This window comes from Cygnus olor, chromosome 3, assembly GCF_009769625.2.
Source record: "Cygnus olor isolate bCygOlo1 chromosome 3, bCygOlo1.pri.v2, whole genome shotgun sequence".
Taxonomy (NCBI): domain Eukaryota; kingdom Metazoa; phylum Chordata; class Aves; order Anseriformes; family Anatidae; genus Cygnus; species Cygnus olor.
The window spans coordinates 108,114,932-108,130,097 of record NC_049171.1 but is presented as its reverse complement, the minus strand read 5'-3'; the positions used below and the strand labels follow the sequence as shown (position 1 = coordinate 108,130,097).

Here is a 15,166-nt window from a genome sequence, read left to right as displayed (position 1 = left end):
GATCTATTATTGCATTATGGAGGCTGCTGCTTCCCTGAACAGGCTATGTTTTGTGTGTGAAGCGGGCCCACACCTGCTGGAGCTGGGACCTGGAAATGCGGAGGACGGAAGGCATGAGTCTGTGGTTTCCTGCCGTGGGGGGCATGTGCCTGCGGTGGGGCATGCGCACGGGGCTGCTCTCCGCCGAACGGCTGCGCTGTATGAAAGTGCCACCAACGTGAGGGTAGTGTTCTGTCTCCAGGGTTGAGGAGGAGAAAACGGAGGACGCCAGTCTTCTCAGGGGGCTGTACCTCGGGAGGGAGTGCTGAGAAGGCCTGTCCTCCTCCAACTGAAAAAGACCAAGAAGAGTGGAGGAAAAGGTGTCAGGCAAAGACTTGACTCGCCCCTGGTTTGTGATGCGCATGCTGCAGACATCTTCGCCGGCGGACGAGAAATGCTTTTGCTCTACGTTCTGTTTTTATAAATTGCTCTACACTCTGTGTTTATAAAATCCCAGGGGTCCTAGGGGCACCATGGGAGCCTGCAGTTACAGGGGGCCTGGCATACTCTCCCCAGCCACATGCGAACACGAGTGACACCAGGAGTGTCAGGCTCTGCTATGTCAGTCCCCTCCTCTGGCTACACAGAAGTGTCTCTTCAAGTCACAGGCCTCACTTCTCTAGCATCACTTATCTTGACATGTCATTAGGCTACTCATACATATTGCATACAGGTAACAGTCAAACTCTGAATGCACTTGGAAACCATGTCTACAAGAGAAAAGGTGAAACACCTGGCGCTAAAATAATTATACGTACTGAATAGTGAGGGATTCTCAAGGACTCTTTCAATGAATCTTATTAAAACTTGCTCCAGGGATTTGCAAAGGCAACTTTTGGGGCTGTTAGTGGACTTCCCTCTTTTCATGCTTACATTGCTGACTTCCTGATACACTTCTTTATTCGGTACCTGCAAGGGAAGTGTTAATGCTTCCAGTTTTGGTGAGTGGAGGACAGCAGCTGCTGGAAAGGCAGGCAGTGTGTAATTATCTTTCACTGACAAATTCAAAACACAGAGCCACGGGAGGGAATGAGGAGAAGATGTACTCTTAGGTCCCTTTTCTGCTTCTGTGATCCTGGAGCGGCCAGGGAAGGGAGGAAGGTATACTCACAGAGGGCAATGTCTGAGCTTGTGTCATGATGAGATTGCAGACCCTACTTTCCCTCTACGCACTGAGTAGAAGAGAGAAGCAGTACAGGGATGGTTTCAGACTCTTCACCCTGAAAATGTTAAACCCTTCCTCCCCTTTCTACCCGTGCTATGAAACTAGTGCTTTCACAGGCATTTGCAAACCTCCATTTCCAAACAGGCCATTTTTCCTGGAATTACATGTTTCCTTTTAAATCCATTCCCTTCCTTGTGCTGCATTTCTTTTCAGGAAGTCTCTGCAGATTTCAAAGTATAACTGGGAAATGTGAAAAGGCAATACTGCATTTTTGTAAGCCAACACTATCCTCCTTAGTTTACTAGAGATGTTGCCCTTGCAAGTCATGCAAGGAAAAGAGCTGAACTTCATCCAGTCTCATCTCTTTTCTATGACCTTCAATATTTTTGCAGTGCTTTGAGGCAGGCAGGTTATCTTCATAAGAATCTGAGAACTACTCAGCTTGTGGTGGGCATTAAATATGAAAAGCAATTATTCACAGTCCTCAATGTACTGTAAGTCACTGCCCAGATCAGATTGTCAGATAATCATAATGTAATGCTGTCACTCAGAGTATCTGAGACAAAGAAATTCTACACAGCAACTCTAATTTCTCTTAAAGACAACCATCTCTTCTTTGTGTAGATGGTATAGAAATTCAGTTCTGGGTATATTGTCTGTAGGTGCTGCACAAATAAGCACACTGGATTTGTTATAATTACTCTTTGCTCCACGTTTGGGATCAGCATGTTGTGTGATTTCCACTGTAGATATCATACCAACATGGCAAAGTCTTCTCTTATAAAAAAAAAAAAAAAAAAGGAATCACTCCAACCATCCAGATGGACTTCCTTTACAGCACAGGGCCAAGGACCTTGCTGACACCATGAAGGGGCAAATTTCAATGCCCCACCAGCAAGCATACTCAGGTATTGCTGCCTCCTGGCTGAAGCTGAGGTTACAGACATGCCACTCTCATTAACTGATGTTCTAATGCTTGAATTACGCAGTCAAAGCTGGAGGTGCTGCCCTCCTTATCCCTTTGCCCTTGGCAGCAATTCGGCTGGACCACGCTCCATCAAGCCTGTCCTGCTCTCTTTGGACAGGAACAGGATGACACCTCTCCTGTGAAGACCCAGAGAAATGTGGTGCTGACAGAGCTCAATGTATTTCAAATAATATATGAAATGTAATTAGGAATTGAGCTTAAGGTTTTGATTTTTGTGACCTGTACACATACAATGAGCATACATGAGCATTGATTCTCTAATAGTATCCTTTATTCCTAACACATGAATGGACAGAAATCCAGAATCTAAATCGCGTAAGAGAACAGCTCTACATACATCCTTCTCCATCAGCTCACATGCTCTTCTCTTGTGGAGGGAAGCTGGAAGAGGTAAATGTCGAAGAACCACATCATCTACAACGGGCACCAAGTGCAGCTCGTGGGGAATTAAGCTGAGTGTAGAATAGTTGCTGGAGGTGGTTTATGGAGACTAAACCTACATCCATATCTTAAGAGAAGGTTCAGCGCTGAGGAAACTCCCAGGGTGAGATGAGGCAGATATGCAAGGAACCTGTTCCATGATAGTTCCTTTGGCAACACAAACTGCAACATCAGATATTGGCAACACCAGGGGAGCCTGCTGTGCTTACTCTAAGAGAAATAGAACGGAGGGTGGAGAGGAGTGAAGACACCGCAGCCAGGCTCTGTGGTACCACTGCAGGGATGGGGAACCTGATGGTACTGTGGAACTGACAGACTGCATGGCCAGCCCTGAGCCAAACTGATAACAAAATCATGTCCTCTGGGTGAACTTTGCTCATTATAACGTCAAAAAACACCTCCATCTCAAAGGCTACCCACCTCCAAGGTGCAATCACCGCTCTCTGAGCATGCGCTCTGAATTCCTCTGAGTCTATTCCTTTAAAACAAAAACGAGAAAATTTCATACCAATTGTAATGAAGGTACTTATGACTAAAGTCACTCAACCTCCACCTAAAGCTAAGAAAATAGTACAAAACGGCTCAAGAGAGGAAAAATGTTAGGGAAGATACCATCACAGACAAGCCAGGAGGACATTGCTGACTTCTGGGATCAGTCGATGGGCTGAACCTCTCTTCCCCCCATAGGGGCACCTATTGGGTGAGATCCAAACCCTCAGATATACCGAGTGCTTAGTCATATTCTTGGTATTTGCACGTGCTTTGCAGACAGCGTATTTATCACTGGCAATCCAAAAGAACCTGTACTCCTGTTGCTTTAACAAACTGCACCAGTCATTAATCTACCAGACTGAAGGTGTATTGCACTATTTGTGCATCCGTGATCGCAGTAATTCAATATATTGAATGTGACTGGACTTTAATGCTGAAATGGGCATCACTCAGAATCTAAGACCAGCTGCAACCTGATATCTGACGACAAGCTGGAACGCAAGGGGGTTTAGGTCCTGCCAAACTTCTTTACCCTTTAATGCAACACTGAATGAGGGGCAATGCGAGTCTGTCCCATCTTCTGCGAATGCCCATTGCTCACCACTGAGAAATGGTCCCTCGGGTCCCCTCAGAGTAGCCTACAGACATTATCATAGAATCATAGAATATCCCAAGTTGGAAGGGATCATCAAGTCCAAATTCTTGGTTCTCAAAGAACCACCCCAAAAAATCCGACCATGTGTTTGAGAGCTTTGTCCAAACGCTTCTGGAACTCCAGAAGCTCGGTGCTGTGACCACTGCCCCGGGGAGCCTGTCCCAGCACCTGAGGGCACTCTGGGTGCAGAACCTTTTCCTGATATCATTGCAGCAGAAGGGAAAGGAAACCAAGACACACAGCACCTTTTTGTACCTCATTTCCCCTTCCGCCTTCTTCCCCTGGCCTACCTGCTCTGCCCCCAAAGATACCATGCAACGTGATGACTGCAGCTTCCCTCAAATGAGGCAGTGATGGGGTTCAGAAGCATGGGGGCACTTGGGAGATCACACGGGCTCAATACCAAAACAGGGAATTTTTCGTGGCTCAGTGAGGGTCTCAGCACAGCTTTTCACAGAATAAACTGGGTGATCTTAGGTAAAGTTGGACTCCTGGGTGAAGCTGGCCCAGGTAGCCTGTGCAATGTGCTTCTGACTGCCTCCTGTCTTACCCACAGTGTTACCAACACAGGTCTTCATGCTGAGCACGCTTGTGTGATCTCTTGGCAGACACCAGTGGTGGGTTATGGCTGAGAATAGTTCCTAATCTTCACAACTGCTGACTTCCCAGGGTTCAGACATGGACAATTCTAAATAAGTTTATGTGTGGCATTCTCCTGGCTGTGGGAGGCTGGCTGAAGGAGAAAAGAGGCCTAACATAGCACCGAGGGGGATTTTTTTTTAAGAATGATTCTAACAACACGGCTAAATTGGTGAGGAAATGTACCAGTGGCCCTTACTTTGAGACCTTTATTAAAGGATGAAATCCTGGGAGATGGGATTGCAAGACACAGTGTAAGCAAAGTACTCTATGAACTCTGCAGAATATATCCAAGAATAGGTAAGGAAGAATTAATATGACCTCCCAGTACTGCTTCACTTTTTTGTGGTTTTTAGATAGCACATCATTTAGACAGGCATGTATTAGGCAGGCAAGTCTCAAAATATTTTGTATAGTGCCAATTGTACTAGCAGCAAAAGAGACTCCAAGTCAACAAGTACTTGTGTGCTGCCCTATAGACAGAAGTAATGGCTAAAATTTATAAATGCATGAATGGCTGTATTTCTTCCTAATGAAGAAGGCAGAAGTAAGTTGCCATCTCTGTCATGTGTCAGTGAATTTATTCAGCATATTTAAGAACTTGACAAATTTTTAAATGATACTGCTAGGTGTGGATATAACTGTTTTCCAACAGTAACAGAAACCCTACACCAGGATTAATATGTAAACAGAAGTGCTGGTTCAAGATTTCTTTTTTTACACATTTTTAGCTATTTCTACAGCTTCATCTGCATGTTAGTGCATAAACCCAAGCAGAGATCTGTTACAACATTATTAAAATACATACATTAAAGTAAACCCTAAAAGCTCTGTTAAACAGTTTGCCATGTGCTCAGTGATGCACCAAGCAGAGCACAGACAGAAGGGCTTGAGCTGGACACTTTTCTGACAAAACTTTTCTCCCTCTGTACCAGGGCTTCCCATCAATCTACACTCCATTGCAGCTGTGTTATTGTCATCTGAAACTAGAAGATATCTAATATATGAGAAAATCCAAGCCAGAAACTCTCCCAATCTATTCAAGGCCTTTTCTATATTTCACTTTCCCCACAGCAGCAACCATTCATACTATGCTCCGTCTGACACCCACGGCTTCCCAAGGGCACCACCTTCCCTCACACGTGCAGTACAGCATCCTTTTCCCAGCAGTTTCAGACATTTGAACAAACATCTGAGCTCTAGATGAGGATAACTCAGGAACCACACGCTAGTCAGCTTGGAAAGGTCGCAGAGCTAATCCTCCTGGAAGTCATTTCCAAACATTTTACGGAGAAGAAGGTGACTGTGAGACATCAGTATGGATATTTGAAGGCAAAATCATGCCTAATGAACGTGATAGCTTTCTGTGATTTTCTGACTGGCTCAGTGGGTGAGGGGAGAAGAGAGGATGTTGCTTATCTCATCTTCAGTAAGGCTTTTGACACTGTCTCCCATAACAACCTCACAGACAAACTGATAAAATATGGGCCAGATAAGTGGACAGTGAGTTGGACTGAAAATTGTCTGAACAGCCAAACTCAAAATGTTGTGCTCTGGGGCACAAAGTCCAGCCAGAGGCCAGTCACTAGAGGTGTAGCCCGGGGGGGAATGATACTGGAGTCACTCTGCTCAGCTCTGGTGAGGCCACACCTGGAGTGCTGGGTCCAGTTCTGGGCTCCCCAGTACGGAAAAGACATGTACATACTGGAAAGAGCCTAGTGAGGGGCCACAAAGATGATGAAGGGACTGCAGCATTTCTCATAGGAGCAGAGGCTGAGAGAGCTGGGGCTGTTTAGCCTGCAGAAGAGAAGGCTTCTTATAAATGTATATAAATACCTGATGGAAAAAAAGAGGATGGATCCAGATTCTTCTTAGTGGTGCCCAGTGAAAAGCCAAGAGGAAACGGACAGAAATTGGAATATGGGAAATTCAGTTTAAACAGAAGGCTTTTGTTTGTTTGTTCTTTACCAATAAAGGGGACTGAATACTGGAACAGGTTTCCCAGAGGCTTGTGGAGTCTCCATCCTCATAGACATTCTGGACTGGTCACAGCCCTGAGCAATCTGCTCTAGTTGACCCATCCTGTAGCAGAGGGACTGGATGACCTCCAGAGGTCCATTCCAACCTCAACGATGCTGTGATTCTGTGATAATCGAGAGGTCACTGTCTTTTTGCCAGAAGTGGCTTATATATTGGAGCAACAAAAGAAAGCATGAGAGTAGGGATTACCCTTTTGCTCTCAGTTAGTACTCTACTGACATCAATGGATGATCACCAGTTTTAGGGAGACCAGAAAGAGGTCCTAAATCCACACAACAAGACCCATGACCTTAGCCATGTTAGTTCTGCATTTAGTGGCATTTTCACTTATCTTAAAGGCCCGGATTATGTTCATAGATGAAGAAGATTCATTCACACACACTATCTAATCACAGTTTCATACAAACCCAGAGGAAGCTCAAGACGGAGCTGCAGGAAACATGTTATTGCCAGTCAGGCCTTCAGTATTTTCATTAGTGAAGCCCTTGGGCAACTGTTTACAACCCTCATTAAAATGCTGGTCCTAATCAACTGTCTCTCCATCTCTGCATACCAAAGAACAGGCTTCGGCTTTCCTTCATGCACCAAGTTATTTTTCCTTTGAGAATTAGCAGTTGGTTTTGTGACAAAACAGAAGAATACAAGTCATTTTGAAGCTGTGTACAGAGAGTCAACTGAAGGATCCAGACATCAAAGGAAGCAGAAGCAAACCCCAGCCACTCAAGCAAGTCCAGCGTTGGTCCGACTACAAAAAAAGCTAGGCCTAGAAGTAACTAAAGGGTGTTTCAGAACAGAAGAGCAAAGAAATCACAGTCTGCTGGAGAACCAGGGGTGTCTGATAAATTAATAGTGATCACCCACAATCACATTACCTTTATTTAACGACAGGAAATGATTTTTCCTTTGTTGCCTGCTACGGTAACCTTTTTTTTTCAAGTAACCCCATGCAGTGATAAGCAGCCTTCATACCGCATCATACCCAGCTCCCTCAGTCATTTCACATAGCAGTATTATTACTTGCTATGCCCACTTGCTATGCTTGCTCCAGCCTTCTGTAGCTGTGCTAAATATGTCAGTGGGCATCCCTGCTGGTTACCAGCTGGTTCTTACCATGTTCATCACATCTTGCATTGACCAGCCTAGTAAGTGTACAGAACAAATTCACACACAGACCCTTTCAACTCTGACAGTCCTGCCTAAGCAGCCTCTAGATATCTGGGGCATTCCATATATTGGCTTTATACAACAAACTCCTCCACTTTTTTTTTTTTACTTTTTTTCTTCCATTTTTTTTCCTTTTTTTTCTTCCAGAGAAGAATCTGGGCAGGGTCTGCACAGAAGGGTCCAATAAAGGCAACACTCGCTTAGAGAATAAGCTCAAGAGGGAACAGGAGATGGAGCTACCATCTTCCAGAGGACAGTAAGAAGACCGCACAGGCACCTGCCATAGGAGGGTATCAGGGTGTACATAACCCAAGACTTGCCTGCTGTTTCCCGCACTTATGGATTGCATGTGCATACTAACATACAAATTTCAGCCCTCAGGAGAACAATTTTATTGCTTCTTGCTATGAACAGACTACAGTATAGGGACAGTCTTCTTCTACATGTCTGAAAAATGAAGATTAGATATGATAAAGGAACTCTGAGCCTAACAGCATATCATGTTTTTCCAGGTAGTGTAATAAAAGATATTGCTTCTTACTAATAAATGAACTTCTTTATACCTTCAGAGGATCAAAAGAAAAGAAAAAAGGCAAAACTGAAAGAAAGAAGTCCTCTACAACTATCTGGAAAAAAACAAAACAAAAACCAACACAGTAGCTTATGAACATTTCTGTGAGTAAATGCCTGGTAGCAACAATGCCAATCACTGAAGTAAGGCCAATGGGGTGTGTACGTGCTGGTTACTCTGAGCTTTTTATCAGGTATTCAAAAGAAAGTTTAATTTCAGGGAGTTGCTTTATGCTTTGCATTGCTGCAGGCCTACCCATGATGTGTGATTACATTAGACAGCATTCTCTTGCAATATAATGCTGCTGCTGCTGAGAAACTATGAGGAGAAGGTATGCTAGCAACACCTCCATACCACTAAGCAGTTATTAACAAATCACTGAGGGACGGCAATAAGAGAACTGACTCAAGATACCCACAACCAGAACTGTGCTCTCTTGTCTCCGTGCCAAAATCACTAAAATATCTTAATAAGTGTGTCCTTAGTAGTGGACAACGCTCCTAGCTATAGGGAGCACCTCTAAGGAGTTCACATTTGTAATCACTGTTAGAAAGAGTTTCACAAGAGCATTCATGCTTGGAATCACAGACTTCTCCAGCATGGTTGAGGCTTCCCAAGATGACGACCTTGCTACCCTAGGCAATGAGATACAGACCAGAGCAGGGATCTTACCTGTCTCTGAGGACCAGTAGGTTCAGATTCTCGTCTCCTTTGTCGGATCGCTGGTGCTGAGTGTAGGGGGGAGTGGGCTGGACTTCCTGCCTGCTGTTCGTGTTTACTGTCAGACACTGTTTGAGAAGGTCCTTCATGTCTGTGGGAACTGTCCTCCTCAGTCACAGGCTGCATACCCCGACTTCGCCCATCATGCGTCTTCGGCCTGACTGCAGCATCTGCCCCCAAGCGCCTCCTCTCCTCACCATCTTCAATAGGTCTTAGCTCCTCGGGCTCCTCATCCGTGGTTCCAGAGGTGCTTGGCTCAGCACCTGGGTGAAAGTCCTTCAGCTCTGTCTCCTTATCAATGATAACCCACTCCTTGCTATCGAAGTCCTCCTCCTCTGCAAGTGGCACTGAGCGGAAGGCATTGCTAAGGGCTTCGTGTTCCACTGAAGCAGACACATCCATCCTACCACTTGCCTGCCGGTCAGCTTGGCCAGTGTCAATGGACAGCATCTGGGCTGGCTGGGAGGAGCACACAAGCCGTGATGGAGAGCCAGGTAAATCCATTCGAGACCTAAAGACAAAACAGAAAGCTGTTAAAAATACGTCAGGTTTGTGGTTAGAGTTAGGGTCATAAGAGTTGAGAGAAAAACTCTATAGTTTTCACTCATTTCTTGGTACACTTCAAAAAGACAGGTTTAAGCAAAAACATCTACAATGGCATAAAGACATCCCCCCTGAAGTACTTCGGTATGACAGCCAATTTCAGCAACTCTCTTCATGTAGATGACAGTATTCAAACCAGTTTTCCCCCACAAAACCCGTGTATCCATTGGGAAGTTCTACTGCTTTGTGAAATAAAGTTTCCTCATTGGGAAGTTGTACTCCTTTGTGAAATAAAACCCTAAATCTTAAATCTACCATCTGACTTAACATTTTCGCTGTTGGGCTCCTATAGACCCTTCAGCTGCACCGTGCTGTCTCTAAGGTGGCCACTGAGGCCTCTAAGGTGGCTACATAGACTCTTTGAAGACAGCAAGAACCTTTGATCCCATTTTGCAGCAGGAATTTCACTGAAATGCTCAAAAGGCATAGGTGACCTCAAAATAATTTGGAGGAGCAGGAAGGAAATACAGCAAGAAATACAGGAAGTATCCTTTGACAGAGGGTGGTATAGTGTTCAGTGACTCACAGCCTCAATAGCAGCAACTTATGCAGCCATGCAGAAATACCTTTCAAACAAGCCCTGGAAGCTCCCTGTGCCCCAATGGCCTTGGCATCGTCACAGCTGGAAAAGCCAGAGGCACTTCTGTCTTTCTGTTGCACAGCGTTATGGTCCTCGCTTCCCATTTGGCCTGCACCTGCTGCTCACTTTGCTTCTCTATTCAGTCCTGTCTATCACAGAGGCTGGCAGCTTGTTGCACAGTCAGAATGTCTGCTGCATAGAAAAAGACACCTGCAGTGTTTTTTTACAAAGAGATTTCAGCAAGAACCATACAGGAGCCTTACATACTCTTCTTGGAAAAATACTTTTGTATGTAAGAAAGCATCAGGGGAAACAGAAAAGTGACTGACTGAAGGGTGAGGGTTACTAAGCAAAACTGGGTATCTTTAACACAGTGGAAGGTCAGAGCTGTGAGGGAAACAATTAGGAGTCAAAATGAGCAATTTTTGATGAAGAAAGAGGAATTAGGGAAGGAGACGAACCACGGGATGATGCAGAGAAAGTAGTATGCAAAAACAAAGATCTCATCATAATCCAACTGATGAACCTGAAAGAAGTAAGGCTGTATCTGTTAAAGACTTAAAAAAGTATATTTTTGTGAATAGAGGAGACTAAGTAGCAAGGTAAGACTGAGGAGTGCCCCCCTGCACACATACACACAGTATGTGAAGAACTGGATTTTAGTGAGCTCTTGTTAAAAAATAAAAGAAGGTGTCTGGATTTAGCCAATGTCTTCCTCCTTTCCCCAGAAGAGGTGAGACCCCTGGAGTGGAAGAATTTACTCCAGGAAGCCAGAGGAATTTCTCATTGCTGGGAGTTGTGACTGTGTTGTAAAAAGAAGAAAACAGAATAAAGAGAAAACTGTGTGGCAGAATGGGATTATATTTGCACCATGCTGAGGCAGACTATGTGGAAGATGAAAAAAAGATATTTATTTTAAAAATAGGGGCTGAGGGAAGAGAACAGGAGAAAGGGATGATTCTTGGATAGTACACTTCTTCTATGCTAAGTTAGCATGATGCTGAGTAGACAAGAAAGAATGGGAAAAATAAAGGAATTAGTTAAAATCTTTCAGTGAATGTACAGGACTAGTACTGCTGACAATTATAAATGGCTTATTTCCATTCCTATTTTAAAGAGGACAAGAAAAGAAAGAGGTAGCTAGAACCAAGATTTGTTACTCAAATCCTAAATTATTAACAGCAACACAAACAATCATTCCTGGGGTACAGAAGTATTACAGCTTCCTCCAGATATCCAGAATGAACCAGCACCTAACAAACGGGGGGTAGTGCTAAGGGCTCATCCCCTCTCTCTAGTTCTTTTTGATCCTCCTTCATTTCCAAACTGTGTCTCCTTGAGACTGATCTTCCTGGCTGAAGTCTGTCAGATTTTCTCTGACAAAGAAGAAGTCAGAGAAGAAGGCTTGTCTCTTTCCTATCTGTTTTACAGGGGTCATTTCACCAGTAAGTTCTGCAATGCCAGTCCATGCCCTGACTTTCGACAGGAAGAGGACAAGAGAGTAACAGGGAGTATGAAGGGGATTACCAACATCATGGGCCTATGTCTTGTAACATGCATTCCTCAGCACACAATACTTTAAGCAGCTGCTTTTAATTATTTTTATTATTCTTGGGTTGTTCTTCATTTCTGTGCTGTGGATCTGATATTAGGTACTCCGATAGTCCTCAAAATCAGGCTTTGCCTCCTGGATGCAATGCATACTTTGCAAATGCAAACAAGTGCAATAGTATAGGCTAAAAAATGGATATTATTATTGTTAGTGAAAACTAATGAAATAATGAAACCCACCAGATGAGGGTCTGCCAGCTAGCTCTCAGAATACATGCATCCCTGTACGTATCCTAACAACATCCATTATTTCCCCTCACCTCAGGTCAGCCAAAAGCTTTGTCAAAAAAGCTATATTCTCTCTGATCTAATACTTTGCCTTCCCTCTGACAAATGCCCCTCCCGCCATCTATGGAGTTATTCCCATCCAGGGACAGGATAAGAATTCTTCTCACTAACTGGCTTTATTAACAGACATCAGTGAATCATCACAAAGATCATAAAGCTGATGTGAGTTGACTCCTCCACCCAGAAATGACCTTTGAGTGCCCAATTATCTAATGATCAGGTTGGCCTCAAAAATCAAGCCTCAGGAAACTGCTACAAGCAGTAGGATGTTACAAAAGGTGAGCAAACCTTCTTTCATGTATATCTGCTTTGCCATCAGCAGTGGAGAGGCGTTCTGACTCGGGGCTGTTCACACGGCGGTATCTTAGGGAGCGCGCTTGCGCAGTAGGGGACTCCGGAGGCACTCGGACAGGAGAGCTGGGGCAGACACCATTTCTCTGCTCCTCTTCCACCATGCACTGAGTCTGTAGGGGGTAAACACAGAGAACCTCAAAAACTGACCACAGACTTTGATTTCCCATCCTTCACTGTTGCTCTGTCCTTTCTTCCAGGACACGGTTTCGGCTGCGTTTTCACAACCTACACAAGCAATGCAAGGGACAATATGCCCTGCAATTATCTAATATTAAAACAACGTATGGATTTTAATCAGTTCAAATATTTAACTGCCTTTACAAGATGGCCTTTGCCTTTCAATTACCTTGGAATAACTAATTCAAAGGAGTTTTCATGGGCTAAACTACTGCAAACACAAACCCTAACTGCTTCTCCAAGGCGTCTAAGAGCTAAAGCAAATTGGTATGAAAAATGCATTGCTTGTCTATATTTATCTGTGCAGGGTCCATGCATTATATTGCAATGTACATACTTCTAACTTGGATGAAGATGATACAACTAAGCCAACTCCTAATTCCAAAGGTGGTGTGTTTGTTTGTTTGTTTAATTTTGGTCCTCTGTACAAAATCTTCCAGGATACATACTCAACCACAATGTCTCTAAGAGCTTTCCACAGACCCAGGGTCAGCAGTTTGGAGATGCAGGGACCTGAACATACTTGTAGAGACTTGTGAGCATTGAGTGTTCACAAATCTATGAGTACATTTCACATGGCATTAGTGATTTTTTTTTTCAATTTTTATTTTAGCAGCAGATAGAGGAGTAGAAGTAGGTGACTAACACAGCTGCCTTCTGCCTTTCACTGTGCTGCTTACTCCCGGAAGAGAAGACCTGTTTAGGCAAAAGCACAGAGGCAGAATGGCCCAAGGTCTACAACAGTAGTCTAGGGTTTGCATTCAAATGTGTTGTGCTGCCAGCCATGCAGCATCAGCTACTACGTGCTGCCTCAGTGGGAGGATGCATGGAGAGTTTTTATCTCATTCTGAAGTGTGCCCTAAATTCACTTGCCCTCTGTTAATGCCAGAGACTCTGAATATAAGCAGGCCTCTCAGTAAAATGTTGCTGATCAAGAAAGCTGCCTTTGTGTGAGTACTGTGTACACAGCCAGTCATCAGTGTTTGTAATTTAGCAGATCTAAACCACTCAGGCTGGGTTTGGAATGAAAAACTAAGGAGCCTTTGCAGCTAGGGGGAGTGGAGTTCTTTCAGGCATTACAGGAACCGCAGAATAGATGACAGCGATTTAATCTGTAATTCATGCAGGCCAAAACATGCAAGAAGGGTGGTGATAAATGTGTTTCAGAGAGGAACAAAATGCTGACATTGTAACCGTAGGGAAACAGGCAACTTGGTAAGATCCAAAAGTGGAAAATTGGGAGAGGGTGCAGGAGAGAAGGAAGATGCTTCTGAAAAAACTCAGAACAAACAGTGACAGTGAGCAAGGAAAATGCCCTTAGCACAGAAATGGGAGAACTGGGACAGAAGGAGATCAGAACTGTGTGAACAAAGAAAAAAGATGCTCCCCGATACCTCCTAGCAAGTTATTAGGGAGAAAAAACATGGCAAGATCTACTCATCACCTAAACACAAAGAGCAGGACAGAGACAGACGGAGTTAATTCTAGTTCCACAAGACTAGAAAATGAAGGATGGCAAAGCTGGGAATAGAAGAAGGGTGTTTTACACACCAGCTGCCTGTATCATTTTGAAAGACACAAGGGATGCCTGAAATTGCAAGCAGAGGTGAAGCTGTGTCCATACGGATTAAGTCTGCAGCCTCTTTTTTTTCTCCTTGTGGTGATTGTGACTTAAATGAAAACTGATGCTTTATCAGAGAACAATCAAAGTAAAGAGAACAGCCCTAGCAGAGAGAAAGTACAGGCAACGATCAGACTAAAGATAACCCTCACAGACAGAAAGGCCAGATTTCTTTTGCCTGGGAAAGCACGATGTCCTGGGCTCTATTTCACAGACTGCTGTGTAGCCACAGAGCTTGTCAGAACTGAAGTGCTCATTGCCATGCTGACTCCTCTAACTCCTTTGCCAGTAAACTGACAAGAAATAGCATATCCCTTGGCAGGAGAGTCACCTGGTCATGCAGTGGATGTTGCAGAAACCTCCCTTGTCTCTAGCTGCTGTTATGGCAGAGCTTGTGAATGACAGTGCTGAGTACCCAGACATGACGTACAACTAGCATGTGGAAAGGACATTTAGGACTCCCTTGCATACATCTTGGTCTGACTGAAGAGCATCAGGGCACCTGGTGGTTCTAAGGAACAGAAAAACACACAGGAATTACCAGGATTTTTCTGTAAAATTCTTTTGTTTTGTTTTGTTTTTGTATGCTGTGGAAATAGAATTGCCCCACTCCATCAGGCTTTTCTTATTTCATGTGCCTTCAAATGAGAACTTCTGTGAATGCACACATTTAGTTTACCAGAGAGAGATGAAGAATTGATTTGAACTTGGTTTATAATTCTCAGTATTGAGGAATGCTTCTGTTAATGTTTCACACAAATAACACGTTGATCCAAATTGTATGCATTGGAGAATTTTAAGTAAGTTAGGTGAGATGCTTTCTTGTCCTAATATAATCTTTCCTAATGAGACTAAGGATAGCGGAGATAGCTATAGGGCTGAAAGAAGGACTAACTTCATGCCTGTGTAGAGACTAAAGTGAATTTTAGTCAGACCTGAACAGCTGGTAGATTTACCATACAATTAATGCTTTTCCACTAATGTCCATTAAAGACAGGTTTGTGAAGTGAATCCAATA

The 15,166-nt window shown here is 43.9% G+C and overlaps 1 protein-coding gene across 5 annotated transcripts in view; it reads right to left on the bottom strand.

The window, feature by feature from the left end:
• TTBK1 (tau tubulin kinase 1) overlaps window positions 1-15,166 on the bottom strand; it is a 107,382-nt gene that overhangs the window by 26,257 nt on the left and 65,959 nt on the right. For all 5 annotated transcript variants that reach the window (XM_040553663.1, XM_040553664.1, XM_040553661.1 and 2 more), the window contains 2 exons: window positions 12,285-12,460; window positions 8,867-9,425 (listed from right to left, as the gene is read on the bottom strand). In XM_040553663.1, coding sequence (XP_040409597.1) covers window positions 8,867-9,425; window positions 12,285-12,460 — 735 coding nt within the window. The remainder of the gene's footprint in view (window positions 1-8,866; window positions 9,426-12,284; window positions 12,461-15,166) is intronic.